Raw genomic sequence first — 17,097 nt, forward strand, 5'->3', positions numbered from 1 at the left:
TATTCTGGATCCACGCTACAAAAAGGCGCTGGCAGGCCAAGCATTCTTTCCTTTTGCTGATGAAGATGTTACAAGTTACAAACGGTGGATAGCCTCCTCAGCCAAGAGGTTTGAAAGAGAACGGCAGCAAATTGAAGGAGAAGGCAGTACATCAGCAGGCCATCCCCAGTCACAACAATCCTCTTCTGCACCTGTGGCTGCGGCACAAGTGACCTCTCAGCCGTTAAAGAGACCGGCAACCGGATCATCTGCACCACCAGACGCAACAGTAACATTGGAGGCTGAAGAGGATTGGCTAGCTCGGCTTGGGTTTGGTTCTCAAAAGGTCACAGCAACAGCTAAGCAAAGAGGAGGAACCTTGGAGGAGAACCTTCATTCGATGGTCAAGGACTATCTAAATGACTCAACAGAGGTCTATGTTAATGCTGACCCATTGGCGTATTGGCATGGGAAAAAAGAATTGTGGCCACAGCTCACCAACCTGGCTTTAAACTGCTTGTCTTGCCCACTCGCAAGCGTGTCTTCTGAACGTGTTTTCAGTGCTGCTGGTGGCATTGTTACTTCCAAACGGAGCCGCCTCTCGCCCAAAAATGTGGAGAGGTTAACAATGATCAAGATGAATCAGCACCTCATACCACCAGATTTCAGAGTACGAGAAAGCACGCCGGATGAAGACGAGGTGGCCAGCAAAATAGATGAGGGAATTTCTACTCTGTCAGGTGACACTGAGCTCACCCTGCCTGAATTTGCAGAGTATGATGACGAAGCCTTATTCTTATTCCTGGACCGTGATACCGAGCCCTGAAAATGAGACAACGATTCAATAACTTTCTTTTTCGTCCTTATTCACTTTTATTCCTGTGTGTCTGTCTTTCTTTGTTGTGCACAGTTAAAATAATTCAAACTTTAATCAGATAATCACAAAAACAAGCCCATCAGCAGAACTGTCTTCACTTGTTTGCTAATTGATTTGAAGGTGCCGCAGTCTGCAATCCTCAGGTTCACAAGTTCAAAAGAACATGCTCCTCTATCATCCTCCTCCAGACTCCTATTTCCATCAAAGCAGAGGGCTGGTTTACGCCCAATGAAGAAAGACTCAGCACTTGTGGGGGTGTTGTTCTACCTCTTTGCAGGTGAGTTGATGGCTCTGGGGCCATTGCTGGGAAGCTCTAAAAGTGGTTTGGACCAAATCCGAGGCGCAAATTTTTTAGCGTTTTTGCTGACTTGCTTGCCTTTGAGGTGCTCTTAGGGGGGGTTCCGTCTGTTTGTGGGTGAGTTTCGGGGTCTGTCAGCACTGCTGGGACACTCTAATCTTGATAGCATTTGCTTTTCAGGAAATCCGTGGTGGCAACCCTGACTTATGGCCTAGCTACGCAGCGCGTTTGGACCGAAGGCCGAGAAATATTGTAAGTAGGAGATGTTGCTTTTGGCCTGTTTGGGGGTGTTATGCTTTTTGGCGGGTGGGTTGGCGGGTCTTGGGCCATTCCTGGGAAGGTCTAATACCGGGTGGAAGTGGTTGGGACAAAATCCAGGCCGATTTTTTTTTTTTTTGCTATTTCTGACATTTTGCTCAATGTAGCGTTTTCGGGGGCCGGTTTGGGGGGCTTCCTGGTGTTTGTGGGTGGGTTTTGGGGTCTAGGAGCACTGCTGGCTATGGATACTTTACATTGCAAGAGGTTTGAAGCAAATCCATGGTGTCAGAGGGGAGTTAGGGCCTAGCTGCAGAGCGCGCGCGGAGTGATTTGGGAAATTTGGGAATAAATGACTAAGTCCCCATTTTTGTACTTTTGCTCTTTGGCTGTTTGGGGGTCTTCTATTCATTTTCTCTTGGGTTGACGGCTCTGGGGCCATTGTTGGGAAGCTCTAATACCGGATAAAAGTGGTTTCGACCAAATCCGAGGCGCAAATTTTTTAGTGTTTTTGCTGACTTGCTTGCCTTTGAGGTGCTCTTAGGGGGGGTTCCGTCTGTTTGTGGGTGAGTTTCGGGGTCGGTCAGCACTGCTGGGACACTCTAATCTTGATTGCATTTGCTTTTCAGGAAATCCGTGGTGGCAACCCCGACTTATGGCCTAGCTACGCAGCGCGTTTGGACCGAAGGCCGAGAAATATTGTAAGTAGGAGATGTTGCTTTTGGCCTGTTTGGTGGTGTTATGCTTTTTGGCGGGTGGGTTGGCGGGTCTTGGGCCATTCCTGGGAAGGTCTAATACCGGGTGGAAGTGGTTGGGACAAAATCCAGGCCGATTATTTTTTTTTTGCTATTTCTGACATTTTGCTCAATGTAGCGTTTTCGGGGGCCGGTTTGGGGGGCTTCCTGGTGTTTGTGGGTGGGTTTCGGGGTCTGGGAGCACTGCTGGCTATGGATACTTTACATTGCAAGAGGTTTGAAGCAAATCCATGGTGGCAGAGGGGAGTTAGGGCCTAGCTGCAGAGGGCGCGCGGAGTGATTTGGGAAATTTGGGAAAAAATGACTAAGTCCCCATTTTTGTACTTTTGCTCTTTGGCTGTTTCGGGGTCTTCTACTCGTTTTCTCTTGGGTTGACGGCTCTGGGGCCATTGTTGGGAAGCTCTAATACCGGATAAAAGTGGTTTGGACCAAATCCGAGGCGCACATTTTTTAGTGTTTTTGCTGACTTGCTTGCCTTTGAGGTGCTCTTAGGGGTGGTTCCGTCTGTTTGTGGGTGAGTTTCGGGGTCTGTCAGCACTGCTGGGACACTCTAATCTTGATTGCATTTGCTTTTCAGGAAATCCGTGGTGGCAACCCCGAATTATGGCCTAGCTACGCAGCGCGTTTGGACCGAAGGCCGAGAAATATTGTAAGTAGGAGATGTTGCTTTTGGCCTGTTTGGGGGTGTTATGCTTTTTGGCGGGTGGGTTAGCGGGTCTTGGGCCATTCCTGGGAAGGTCTAATACCGGGTGGAAGTGGTTGGGACAAAATCCACGCCGAAAAGCCTTTTGGCACTTTTTGTAACTTAGGGTTCGTTAGCCCTAGCAGCAGGATTGCATGTGTTTCGGGGTGTTCTACATTTTTGCAACTGAGTTCTGGAGTCTTAGAGCACTCGTGAGAATGTGTAATTTTGGTTGCAAGTCATTTGAAGAAAATCCTGGGTGGGAAAGGGGGGATTTGGCATAGTTAAAGAAAGCCTTTGCCACTACTCTTAACTTAGGGTTCGTTAGGGTTAGAAGTATTTCTATTGCATGTGTTTGGGTGGGGGGGTTTTCGAGTCTTGGAGCGATGCTGGCTATGGATACTTTTACTTGGTTGCTTGCAAGTGGTTTGAATGCAATCCACGGTGGGTAAGGGGGTATTTGGGCCTACTTTTACTTTCAAAGTACGTTTTGTCACCAGTTTTCTGCTAGGCCTCGTTTTTTCCGATTTAATTGGGGGTCTTCTACATTTTTGCGACTGGCTTTAGTAAGGGTCTTGGTGGGAGCACTGCTGGGAAGATCTAATTTTGTTCTAAAACACAGTTTACAGTACACCTAGCTTGAGGGGAAAAATCCGCTACATTAATTTGCCCATACTTATTTATCCTTCAAAAGGTGACTCAGACAGAGTACGCACTGTCAAAAATATTGTACTGTCTACTAGGAAAAGCAAAGTGTGACTTTTTGCACTCCACAGCCTACATACCTTATATTTATTTATCAGTGGTGTTGTAATATTATATCACTTCCTGTTTTTCGTTGAATAATTACAGGCCGGGTTTCAGTCTGTGCAATGGGGAAAAAAGGATGGAGTCAGGCTTCACATTAGCGAGCCGCAATTCAACATCCACCAGGCAGGCAGTGGACAGGGCGTCTTCTGGTCACCAACATTGATGGACGAAGCGTGAGATGGAATGGAGGAGTGCCGCTAATAATAGGATTTTTTTTCTGCATGCAACTTACTTACCAAATTCAACAGGACAACTACAACAACATACAGATACAGTATCCATTGTGTTTTTCTAGGACTGTGACTGCATTTCTTGGATCTCTCTCTGCTTCTAAATTGATCCCTTAACACATCACTTAGTCCACTCCACTATCATAGCTGCACCACACATAGTCATTTGTAAGTGCTCCTACGTAATTCGCAAGTCGCAGCACGCCCCAGCCCGTAGAGGACTGGGATGGCCCCAATGATGAAGCATGTCACCAAGGGGCAACCCTGGTGAGTGAGGGGACACCTAGAAAAAGAGCAATTTCTCCTTTTCTATCTACTACACCTTCCAGAACAACCCCATTGAGTGTTGTGAATGGATTTATAGTGACTAGCAAGGCTCTCAGGTATCTGGAAACAAAGACCTTATGTTGAATATAGTTATCAATAATTCCACACACGCCCTGTACTGTCGCATTCTTTCTTCCACACTTGTCGAAAGTACTACTGACTTTTCACTGACATGCATGCAGTAGTGCATGCACTTTCAAAGATTGATGGATAGGTTTGTAAAAAAAGATTTGTTTATGTTCACAATTGTTTGTCCATGCTGTGCTTTTTTTTCTTGTCTCACAAAACCTTTCCCAAAACCCCCCGTACCCATCCATTTGTCAAACCCTAACCCTCTTTCCCCGGGCTGTGTGGTTTTGATTGATGTGTGACTAAATTACAGCAATAAATCCACACACTTGCTGGGGAGGATAAGGTGATACCAACAGGCTGGTGAAGAAATCGGAGGATATATTCTTACTCTGCTTGACAAAGACCCATGGCTAATGTCCAAGAACTTCAACCGAATTAGTAGTTATACTTTACCATTTGTTAGATTACAATGTGGCACTGTTTTAGTGTACTGTCACCTGCTATATTCTCTATTGTACCGTTGTATTGCTCAGGAGGACAAACCAGATTTCATTTTCTTTTTTTTCATAGGCATGCAACTGCCACTGTGTCACACCACTAGTACCACCGCTATGAGGAAATTTTATCCGCCCAGGATTGCCAACCTTATTCGCCGTTTCCCGTGGAGCCAGCCCTGGGCCTAGCCCTACTTGCAAACCGAAATTACAGGTAAGATAGGCGTTTGGTTGGAGGTAGTATAATGGAGTATTAGGAGAGACGAGAGATTGACGGTAGTACTACTAAAATAACAGGACTATTCAGAAAAACAAACTTACTGTTAAACCCCCACCCACCAGACTCAAAAGCTGTACAAAACAGGTATGGTCAGATAAAGTTAAAAAAATTATATTGTTATAGCCATAACAAAATAATCTCCCGCAAGACCCTCCCAAATCCCAACGATTGTCCTTCAAAAGTCCCCAAAAGACCCAACTCCCAATTACCACCCCCCAAAAGTCTCTAAAAAAGGGGCAAGGGACACTATGGCAGGGTGCTGTTGCCTTTAGCAGCCAGGGCATCATGCTCCTTGCGGAGGGTGGCAAGTTCGAAGTGGAGGCCCTCCACCAAGTTCTTATAGTTCAGGACCTCCTGCTCCAGGTAGGACAGTCTGAGGGATAAGCGGCGCCGGTGTGCCTTGCAAATCCTGTGGGGGGCAGCTGCTGTCTTTGCTGCTCGGCGTTGGCGTTGGGCTTTGGTAGCCCGGCTCTGTGCCGCTGGAGCACTGCGCTGCCTGGCAGCCCGAACGGAGGAGGATGCAGCTGTCCCCGTGGACGTTGTTGTTGTACCAGACTGCGTCTCCTCCTTCTCCAGGGCCACCAGCCGCTGATATTCAGCGACAGTGGCATCCAGCCTCCGTTGCCGGGCCATTCGAGCCAGCTCCTTCCTCCTTGATGGTGTCTTGGATTTGGAAGGAGCAACTACATGAAGAAAGAAAGACATAGTCTGTAACCAATGCTCCTTAAGATTAACACAAAATGATTGAGCAGAAAGTTGTCACAGTACAAGTAGCAAATTGAAAGCACAGTACATAACTATTGAGGACAGTATCTATGTAACCTCCGACTTCTTCATCCTTGCTCTAACATTAGTGGGAGTTTAAGGGACAAATTCTACAAGCACTATGGACTTCCATTACAGTCGACTATGACTTTACACCAGTCTTATTCCTCTTCTTCTCTCTTGTTTAGGAAAATTGGTACGTTATCTTATGCAAGCCGGCATAATGCCAGCGCAGTGAACTTGCACCCGAGAAAAACAGACGCACACCATGGTGAGTGAGACAGACTTGCGTTACTGTACCGGTCCAGTACATGCAGGTGGTGAAGCTCTTACTTTTCTATTATGGGTGGCACTGAGAATACTCTGTTAAAAGGGCTACTGCTTAATTAATTTAGCTTTCACCCTACAGTGCAAATGAGTATTAGAAAAGGAAAATAAAGAAGCTAAATAATCTGATTATCTATCACTTCACATGGGATGTATTTGATGACATATGGGATGACTTTAGGTGCTTTGCTTATTATGGAGTGAACAGTGATACCCCCACACATGAATGACGTACTACTACTAAACTAAAGTTATTAAGAGAGGTAGGGAGTGTCCACCGTAATAACCGGATATATGCTGTGCTTGCAGTTGCAATACAAACTACTGCTACTATTCATGGTAGTATTTGGACAAAATTACAACTTCTTTTCCTTGCCTTTCCTACACTGGAACGGACGTGCGGGTGCGGTGTTACATGCTCTTCAAAGTAACACTTAGTTCATCCAGTGACAGTCTACTCTCTCTAGATACACATATGCTATCTAAAAGTCAGATAGTACCATGAATGATTCAGGCATCCATCCATTCAAAGTATATGCACACATACAGTTTCTGTTTCACCCACCCAGGCTGTTCTCCTTACACCCATCCTTGCTTCATCATTCACCCAGCCATGCACCATACCATATTCTTTCCTTCCCAGCCACCTCGGGGACCAAGCAAACACATATCATTCTTCTTTGCCAGTCATCATTACATTTCTCATCCTTCCACACTTACTTACACCCTTCTTTCGCTTTTCGTTCAGCCCTTCCATTAAGTTCACCTCAGATCTGATTGGGATTCTTCTCGCCAAAAACTTCACAGCTAAGTCGAAGTACATTTAGAGGAGCCTACTACCTGGTTTATTTATATAATACACCCGTGCAGAAAGCACACTCTGCAGTCTTCAATCTCGAATGAGTAAGGAATGTATAGCTTACCTCTGCCCTCCACCACCGTGTCATCCCCCACAGATTTGTCCGGCACTTGCACCGCCTCCTCCCCAGAGTTGTCCTCCTCGTCCAATGCCACCACCACCTCGACGCTGGCCCGCCTCCAGATGTTCCACCTACAAAGAACGTTTAATAATGTTAGAATACACCACTCACTACTATATAATATTTGGTCTAGGAGGAAGAAAGAAATGTGAAAAAAACTGTATACAATTTAATAATTTGTGACTGTCTACTGTAAAGTAAAAATGTCCCTTTTTCCATGGAAGGCTGTTGTCTTGCTGCACTTTTTGGCACAACTGGTGAATGCTTGCTTTTTATTTTTAACACGCACCACTTTTTCTCCTAACAGACAGAAGCCTGACTTCTAAGAACACGAGCAGGATCAAGTTCAAACCAGGTGAGAGCTCGGCTCGACCACAAGAAATGTGTCCAATTAATCGTCAGCACTAAGCACTTTTCCATTTCCAGTTAAACGTTTACTTTGATGACAAACTTGATTTCAATAAATGTTTTTACTTTTAATAAAGCTTTTAAACTCAAATAGACTCTGTGGTTTTTGGTCCTCCAGACTAGAGTGGATGAGCTAAAGGTTTTGGAATGTTTGCAAGCATAAGTCCGTGCCTCTGCCATCGGTGACTTTGGGAGCTAAATGACTCTGCCACACTATCTAGTCAGTAAGGAGATTGGGGGTTCAACTACAAAGTCTGTTATCACTGAGGTATGTGGAAAGTCTAACAGCACCTATTATAATTGATAAGCTAAGCAATGCATTTTTTAGTGTCCATAGTTCTGTTTGTGCAGATTTGTCCAGGCAACAGTAGTAGAATGGATTGTCCTCCTATCCAAACCAAAAGTAAAGTAGTATCTTATTCTTTCTTGGTGGTCATTCACCTTTTTATTGTTGGCAATTGTCAAAGCATAAACATTTAGAATACTTGAAAAGACATTATGGACAATCCCAGAGGACTGCACTCAGTGCATCGAGCTATTGCTGACTAGAATGGGAGTCCAATGGAAATGCCAAATGTGCAATCTTAGTTAGCTACACAGATAGACTAATAAGAATAATCTAGTAATACTACACAGAGTCATAGTCGAGGCAGGATAAGAATTTAGATCCTGTCTACAAGAAGATCAAAGACGATTTAGAAAAAATCGAATGAGGAACGCTAGGAAAAAATAAGTACTCTATATTAAAATTAAAACTTACTGGGGCCAGCAAAGGAGCCCTTGCCTGCCCGGTCCTGGCCTGCATCGTCAACAGCACCCTCCTCCTCCTCCTGTGTCCTCCTCTTGCCCCTGGGGGAAGCTGATGTACAACATGAAAGAAAGAAAAACAGAAAACATGGATGATATTTGTCAACCAAATCAAACATTTCAAAAGAACTAACAAAATATTTTTGCGAAATAGCAAATAGACAACTACTCAACGGGATATATTATTGACCAATCTCATGTGGTCGACTACATTATTACATTAGTATTGCTTGATTTGCGGACCGTCGAATTGGAAATTACCTTATGTAACTCACTAAACAAAGTACTAAAAAGGTTTGCCTAGGATTGGCAGGCAGCAGTCCACAGCACGCGTAGTGAGTGACAGCCAAAGTCCATTGTGATTGAAGATCAGCGACAACACTAAAGTTTCCTACTACATTAACCAGTCATTAAAATACTCAAACTATTAATCCACCACCACTATTTCTTCTTATCGCCATGTGTACAAAGGAAGGACTGGACTTGAGTCTGTAGGGGCTGATTTAGAAGACCCTTGCGGCTCTTTTGCTCCATTGTTGCGTGACTTTTGTGACGCAGCGACGGCACAAAAGAGGCCCAATGGTGCGGCGTATAATAACAACGTGACGCATATGGGAGATGCATCACGTTGTAAAGCCCTGCGCCAATAGGGGGCGTTCCGGCGCAAGGGAGGGCGTTCCTGCGCAGGAACGCATCCTAAAAGTGGCTGAGGGAAATCTACAAGATTTCAATCAGTCACTTTGAGGACAATGATGCGTGACTCAAACCCTGCGCCTGCTTGAAGCAGACGTACGGCTTGACGCAGCATTGGGGAGATAGGGCACCCCAGAGCATTGATGGAGCTGCACCATCGTTGCGACGCAACTCCAGCTATGCGCCGCCTTTACGGCACAGATGCGTAACGCTTTGGTGACGTTTTGGGCCCATGGTGCGCCGCATTGTAAATACGGCGCACCATGGGTGATGGCGGCGTGACGCACAATTACTGGCGCATCCCTGCTACTTTGCAGGGATGCGCCGGTAATTAAAAATCTGAACCTTAGTGTGTAGCATTACGCAGTTCTTTAAACTACACTCATACATAATTTCACAGGCCAATGAAATGAACACAAAATCTAAAACAAATAAGCATAGTAGCAACACTACTGAGAAGAAGGAGAGCAGTGGACCTGAAATGCACAGAAGATTTTGAAATATAATTTACCTACAATGTAATGAGCAGCATTATTGCTCTTGGTAAAAAACAAAAATTTGCAATATAATAACACAGCAGGAGAAAACATAGTAGTAAAGAAATAGCTACTACTACTCACCAAGCCCGGGGATCTCAAGGCCAAGGAGGTCGAGCAGATCTCGCTCACGGGTCAGGACATCCGTCCAGCGGTGGGTGGCCTGGTTGTAGGTGCGCCAGACCCGAGAGTGGTGGTAAATGGCCTGGCACACCTTCTCCCACCGCTTCCGGCGCTCCCGGGCCCCGTACCCGGCACTGATCTTGCCGCCTCCCATGATGGTCCTGGGGAGGCGGCGCTGAACATAAAAAATGAGTTGGCCCACCTCCTCCGGGGTAAAGATCTCCCTGGGTACGACCTCCTCCCCCCTCAAACGCCCGCACGGGAGCCGGACACGGGGTGCGGGACCCTTCCCCTTCTCTGGATGCTTCCCAGCTCCCTTCACCATGGTCTGGGCGGAAAGGAATAAAGAAAATAGAATAGGGAAGAGAAGAAAAGAAAAGAGTTTAAAAAAGTAGTTTAAAATTAACCAAAAGTAGCAGTAAACACAAAAATATAGGGCTAGAAAAATAGAGGGGTAGATAATAAGTAAAATAGATAAAAAAACTAAAAACAAGCAAAGGATGGCAGAGATTTAGAGATGATACAAAGACCATGCCCAGAACCATAGCAATGAATGAGAAACAAGATGGCCGCGCCCATTCACGACCGCGCGGGTAAGTTCGCGCGAGATTTTCCTTGCGAACACGCGCGAAACTGTACTGGCAAGCCGCAGACTTTGCGAGATTACACTTCGCGCCCGGAAAACGGAAATACGTCAGGCAAACAAGATGGCCGCACCCTTGAACGACCGCGAGGGTAACTTCGCGCCTTGCGCTACGAGCGGCTCGCAAAAACGCACAAAACTTTTACAATTAACACGCCGCAAAAAAACAAATTGCATATTCGCACGAATTTGCGGCTTCCGAATACAATCTCGCGCGTGTTCGCGCCCCGCGAATCCCGCGAAATTGCAGAAAAACGAGTTTTTCAAAACTGAAAGCACTCGGCAGGGGCAAGAGTTCAAACTCATCATTAGTAACAATTCCCTGTAGTGCTTCCTGACTGGGGCCCCTGCAGAATTCAGTTGCTAGTTGCAACAATTGTATGACCCTGCTCTGACCCTCACAGCAGGCTCATAGAATAGCTACAAGTAGGCCACAAAGGTCCTGGGAAAAAAAAATGCACTGCAACCGAAAGCAAATTACAGATAAGGAAGCAGGTGCCAGACTGGAATTTTAAAACAGTGACACATTAATAAACTAACCCCAAATTAATTCATGTCAGTTGAAGCAGGGCTGGTGTGCTTGCTTTTCCCCCCCATAATCTACAGTGATGATGAACCAGAGGGTGGCATTGATGTAACAGAGGGTTGCAGTGGTGAAACAGAGGGTGCTGGGAACCTGTGATGATGAGCCAGACGTGGAAACAACATAATCGTGACCGTTGCGTGCCGAAATGTAAGTTCGCAATTGCGAACTTGTACGAAACCCTCGCAAACTGGCAGAAATCCTTGCGAACACACAAAAAAAAAATCCGCAAATTTGCTAGAATTCGCGGATTTTGCGGATTGCGAGTTCGCAAATCTGCAAAATTCGCGAACGCGAGATTTGCAAAATTCGCCCATGCTTAGTAGTGTACTACAGAAAGGTTTTGTTGTCCGCTGTCATATAGAGCGGAGGGCATATTTGAGGAGATGCACATGAAAAATAATCAACACTTACCCTCGTAGGAAAACGATATGGCTAAAGTTTGTTATGCAAAACGCCCAGTTCGGGCGTTGCGTGGAATCCTAATTCGGATCTCCAAAATATTAAATCGGGCTGTACGAAATCTGGGGAATATAATGTGTACATAACCCTGTAAACACAGTGTCTCATCTAAATAACCTTAGATATGTACGTACACAATCATGAGAGATAAGATGCCTTGAAGGGAGCATACCTCGTTAATTCTCGAGTGAGGCGGCAACCGGGAGGAGAAATACGTTTGTGGATGGGCGGGTGCGCCGTTTTGTCCACGTAGGCAGTTCACCTGGTTGTAAATAATGGCAGTAATTAGTCGACAAGAAATGGTATGAGATTATAATCTCATGTCCATTATGATGGAAAACGTCAAACCTTAATTCCAATTCTGGAAAGCGGGAGCTCGCTTACCTAGTCTTTGTTGATCTCCCTCTGTTACGTTTCCCGGCGCCGTGTACCAGGTACGGACACGTGACCGGAAGTCAGGCCGGATTAAATACTGGTGTTCAGAATGGAACAGGAAAACAGCTAGAACGTCAACTGAATTGCTTATTCTTAGTAGCTGGCATATGAAAGAAGAAATACTATACTCCCTGAAGTGTGGAGTATAATAGGGATTTCTGTTCTATTCTGAGATGTTTCTGTGACAATACTGACACTTGTTTATGGGTATATGGGACAAAAGGCGTGACCGGACAGTTCATCCCCAATTTATGGCATCGTTACAGATATTTTATTTGTTATTATTTTTGTCACCAAGCATTTGATTTTTCACCGCACCAAGTCACATGAATGGCATGTTTTTGTCACACTGGGCTGACACTATCAAGTCACTACCTAAATGTGCTCGCAATAAGAACATGTTCCCAAAAACTGTATTTTATGTTTTTATCCAGCCCTGAAGATTCGCAGTTTGTTCCCTGCGATGAAACACGTGTTGGCTTTTGAAATGGAACAATAAACAGAAGTGACTACACCAAGAACAGACTGTATCTCCACCTATGTATCTCCATGCACATATACTCATTCTCGGAGATTCACTAAATGTTTAGATTTGTCCTAATGCCTTTATTATTTTCCTAAAAAACTTACACTAATACTATTCACTCACTGAATGTTTACAGTGCAGGGGCATAGTTGTTTTAACACTGGCATCAGTGTTGGTGGCGGGTCGAGTGTTGGCCAGGGCCGCGAGGAAGCCTGGGGAGTCGTAGGAGCTCCATTTACGCAATGATCCAGCTGCCATGATAGGGGCCGTGACCCTGCCGCTGACAGTAATGGTGGTGTCAATTAAATGGTGATCTGACCAGACACAGGGGGAGATGACTGGCCGCGATAGGACTAAGTCATGAGTCCAGATGTGATCGAGGGTGTGACCCTTGATATGGGTGGGCACGGAAATTTGCTGAGTCAGATTGAGACTAGTAAAAGCTTCAAACAATTCCGTGGCATGAGGGCCAGCTTTATCATCATTGAACCAGTAATTGAAATTGCCAAAAAGAGCGATTCTGGCATGATGTGTCAACAGGTTTGACAGAGGTTCACTCATGGAAGTGAGGAACGAGGGCACGGGGTGAGGGGGCCGGTATAAGAGTATGAGTGTGATATCGCCAGCCTCGTTTCCAGGCTAATGACCAGATTATCCACCTCTGCAAGAGCAAGAGATGCTGTGGTGATAAATTTGAATTGTTTCGATATGATGGCTGCCACCCCACCCTCAGGGCGACCTGAAGGGCGGTCAGCATGGAGGATGTAATAATCTGGGGGAGGGCCACCAGGATATCGGGGTGGGAATCAGCAGTGAGCCATGTCTCTGTGATTAGTAATATATCGGGTTTTTCATTGGTGAGGAGGATGAAGATATCAGATTGATGCTTGACCATGGAACGTGTGTTCAGGTACATTGCGCGAACGGATGTCTCACTCCTTACCGGCACCACAGTATACTTGCGGCTGCTGGGAGAATTGAGCACCCTGCAAGCGAGGCCAGCGGCATTAATCCGCCTCACTGTGCCAGGAGAAGGCGGCAGGTATGAAAGCTGTAGCTGTCTGAGGGTTGTTGCAGGGTAGGAGAGGAATCGCCCAGCATCCCAGGCCCCTGGGTCCGGCATGGTGCGGACGGGCGCAGACGGGCTTGCCTTTGCCGCGCCTTCGGCACGCTGCCGGCGCGCCCGCTGCGCACGTCTGCTGCACTCCCTATGAGAGGGGACCATTTTATAGTTGCTGGGGCGGGAGGGGCCGAGCACTAGTCCGCTCGCCTGCTCCTTACCCAAGATGGTGGGCCCTAAGAAAGCAAACCCCAGGCAGCGCCTAATCGGCTGCAGTGGGGCTAAAGGGGCAAAGACCAAGTAGCTCGGCAAGGGGAGTCAGGTCAGTGCTGCGCAAGGGTAAATTTACAATTCACAAATGCCACAAGTTAAAAAAACCAAGGTGTGTGCAAAAACGAAATTACAGTGCAATTTTAAAAATACACAAACATGCAATAAATACGAGCACACAAGTCCCGGCTTCTGCCTCAATACAATCACTTAGCACACTATCAATCGGTGCAGGCGTGACTAAGGGTCTTTTGTAGTTGCTGGGGCGAGAGGGGCCGAGCACTATTCCGCTCGCCTGCTCCTCAACCAAGATGGTGGGCACTAAGAAAGCAAACCCCAGGCAGCACCTAATCAGCTGCAGTGGGGCTAAAGGGGCAGAGACCAAGTAGCTGGGCAAGGGAAGTCAGGTCAGTGCTGCGCAAGGGTAAATTTACAATTTACAAATGCCACAAGTTAAAAAACGAAGGTGTGTGCAAAAACGAAATTACAGTGCAGTTTTAAGAATACACAAACATGCAATGAATACGAGCACACAAGTCCCGGCTTCCGCCTCAGGACAATCACTTAGCACACTATCAATCGTTGCAGGCGTGACTAAGGGTCTTTTGTAGTTGCTGGGGCGGGAGGGGCCGAGCACTAGTCCGCTCGCCTGCTCCTCACCCAAGATGGTGGGTGCTAAGAGGCAAACCCCAGGCAGTTCCTAATCGGCTGTAGTGGGGCTAAAGGGGCAAAGACCAAGTAGCTGGGCAAGGGAAGTCAGGTCAGTGCTGCGCAAGGGTAAATGTATAATTTACAAATGCCAAAAGTTAAAAAACGAAGGTGTGTGCAACAACGAAATTACAGTGCAGTTTTAAAAATACACAAACATGCAATGAATACGAGAACACAAGTCCTGGCTTCCGCCTCAGGACAATCACTTAGCACACTATCCTATATTACCACACACTATATTAAGCCACAGTTGCAGAGGTTGTAATGTAATGGTCAATATAGCAACTTCTAGATTGTTTGCCTTTCCTTATTTCACCTCTCTACATCTCTTAGGATTTTAATTTGGTGCGTGGTAGCCCTACCACCTTCTTTCATGCCAACAATGACAATTAACAGATGCAATCTACTAAAAGCATTTAGTGCTGGAATCCATAACCTCAACACTTTCGTAACTTTGCAACAAGAAAAAGTAAAGTATAAACACTTACATTGCCTCATTACATACTCATCGTCTTCCTCATTTTCATTATCTCCTCTGAACCAGCTCGAGATGAAGTCTGAAAGAGAATGCACACAGTAACAGACCTTATTAAATAGCTAAACCTCCTTCAAAATGGCATCTAGATAATAATGTCACATTAGATCTCAAAGCCTAGCTATCATCAATCCACATGTTGACCCCTTTAAAAGTGTCACCGACATGGCCTTATCATTCTTTTATTTGTGCTTGTGCTTTTACTTGTCCACACTCTGCTGTCCATTGTCAGATGATTTCAGTATGATGACGGTCTCATTAAATTGTAAACAGTGGAACCTGCTATTTTCCCAGGTATATTGAGTTCTCGATAACCTCTTTATAATGGACTGAAACTGTTTGCTCATGATTTGCAGCAAATTTTCTAAAAGTGAATAACGAACGACCTCCCAAGTCACTTGCTACTCGAGTACCCATGCAGCACTGAGCCAGTGACCTCCAGATGCTTTGGGGGAGAGTACCTTGCAAGCACCGAGCACGTCCCAGGGGACAGCTTTGCTCCTCGCCCGCTTGTCATTGAAGCTCTGGCCACAGCACTGCAACTCTTTGTTCTGGTCTCTAAGGCTCCAACCATTACTTCTGCTTCCTGTGTTGTACTGCACTGCTGAAGGAGGGTTGAGGCACATTCTCAAAGTAGGGATAATTGCATTACTGGCCCTGGGGAAGTGGAACAGAATGAGGTTTCGCTCATGAAGAAAGGCCATGTCAGGATATGTGGCCTCACCCCTAAGAAATATAGGCAGACATTTATTGACAGCCAGAAGTTGCCCCACATGCCCTGGGTGGATTATGTGGATTACTATTGCAATGCACTGGACGGTTGGGTCAAGGCCATGGATTTGAGTGATTACAAAAGGCTGTACAATCTGATTGCCAAAGAGCAAGTTTAGTCATTGTTTGGCACAACTATGCCAACATTTAATGGATGGAGGACTCAATGAGACTAAAGAGCTTGCAAAAGAGAGGAACCGCTGGTTCAGCACCAGGGTCCATAAATAGTTATCTGGGGGTATTTCCAAAGGGTGGAATGGGTACCAGAGGGGATAGCGAAAATGAAAATAAGGAGATCTCTAAAGGCCCCCAAAACAGGTCCCAGGGAAAGGATTCCCAATCCTGACCTGGCCAAAAGAAGAATGGGGTTCCCTGACATGAAGGCCTCAGTGAAGTCCAACCCCAAACACTAGGAGTTCTACAGGTATGGGCACATCAAGGGAGACACCAAAAGCCCCAAGAAGGTGCAACCCTCACTGGGGGCCATACACCATAGATAACTAATATAGCACTTGGTGAGAAGGTTGTCTCAGTTAGCATTGGGAGTAGTGCAGAGGTTATACCAGTGTCCCTGGTTGACAAAGAGATGGTGCCAAAAGCACACATGCCTACCAATACTTCCAATTATAGGCACGGGTTGTGGTGCTCTTGTCCTGTGGGTGCCAGGTAGAAGGAAGGTTATAGCGCGGTGGTCAGACCAATCACATGGGTCTATAGAGATGAGCTTGATCGCTGATTCCATAGCGATGATCCAGACTAGAGTAGCGCCTTTCGAGTGAGTTGGGAGTGTGCAGGCTTGGGTAAGGGCTAGCTTGGCTAGGAAGTCTCTAATTGTGTTGACCTTTGGGTCCTTGGGGTTGCTCCAGTGCAGGTTGAAGTCGCCAAGGAAAATGTCTTTGGAGCTGGGGTAAACCTTGGCTGTGATGATTTCCATGAGGTGGTCAGTGAAGGTATCATTCATGCCTGGGGGTGGTAAAAGATGTGCAGTCTGCAGAGTAGGGGGGTGTTGCTGCAAATGGAGAGTGCAAGGTATTCATAGGAGTCAGTGGGATCTGCCATAAGTTCAGTAACAAAGAGGTCGGATCAGAAGATGCAGGCAATACCTCCCCCTTCTTTTTGACTGCTTATCCAGCCTAACAATGTTATCGTTGGGAGGGACTAAGAGGTCTAGGCAGGGCGATGAAGATTCATTGAGCCAGGATTCGGTCAGGAACGCTAGGTCTGAATTTAGGCTCTGGATGAGATCGGCAAAATCTGCAGCATGCTTTACTGCAGAGCGGCCGTTAATTATGGGGCCGGATAGTGGGAGGTCGGAGTAAGTGTGGTGAGCAGGGGCAGAGATAGGTACTAGCACTCAGTTACTGTCAATGATTCCACTTTTGCAGCGGGCAACTGGCCTGTTG

General features: G+C 46.2%; 1 protein-coding gene across 2 annotated transcripts in view; it reads right to left on the reverse strand.

Annotated features, from left to right (window-relative positions):
* Positions 1–17,097, reverse strand: part of LOC147712937 (cytosolic phospholipase A2 gamma-like) — a 722,719-nt gene that overhangs the window by 462,128 nt on the left and 243,494 nt on the right. For both annotated transcript variants that reach the window (XM_086923600.1, XM_086923601.1), the window contains one exon: positions 14,877–14,945. In XM_086923600.1, coding sequence (XP_086779726.1) covers positions 14,877–14,945 — 69 coding nt within the window. The remainder of the gene's footprint in view (positions 1–14,876; positions 14,946–17,097) is intronic.

The sequence above is a fragment of the Lissotriton vulgaris genome, chromosome 5 (assembly GCF_964263255.1).
Source record: "Lissotriton vulgaris chromosome 5, aLisVul1.2, whole genome shotgun sequence".
Lineage (NCBI taxonomy): Eukaryota > Metazoa > Chordata > Amphibia > Caudata > Salamandridae > Lissotriton > Lissotriton vulgaris.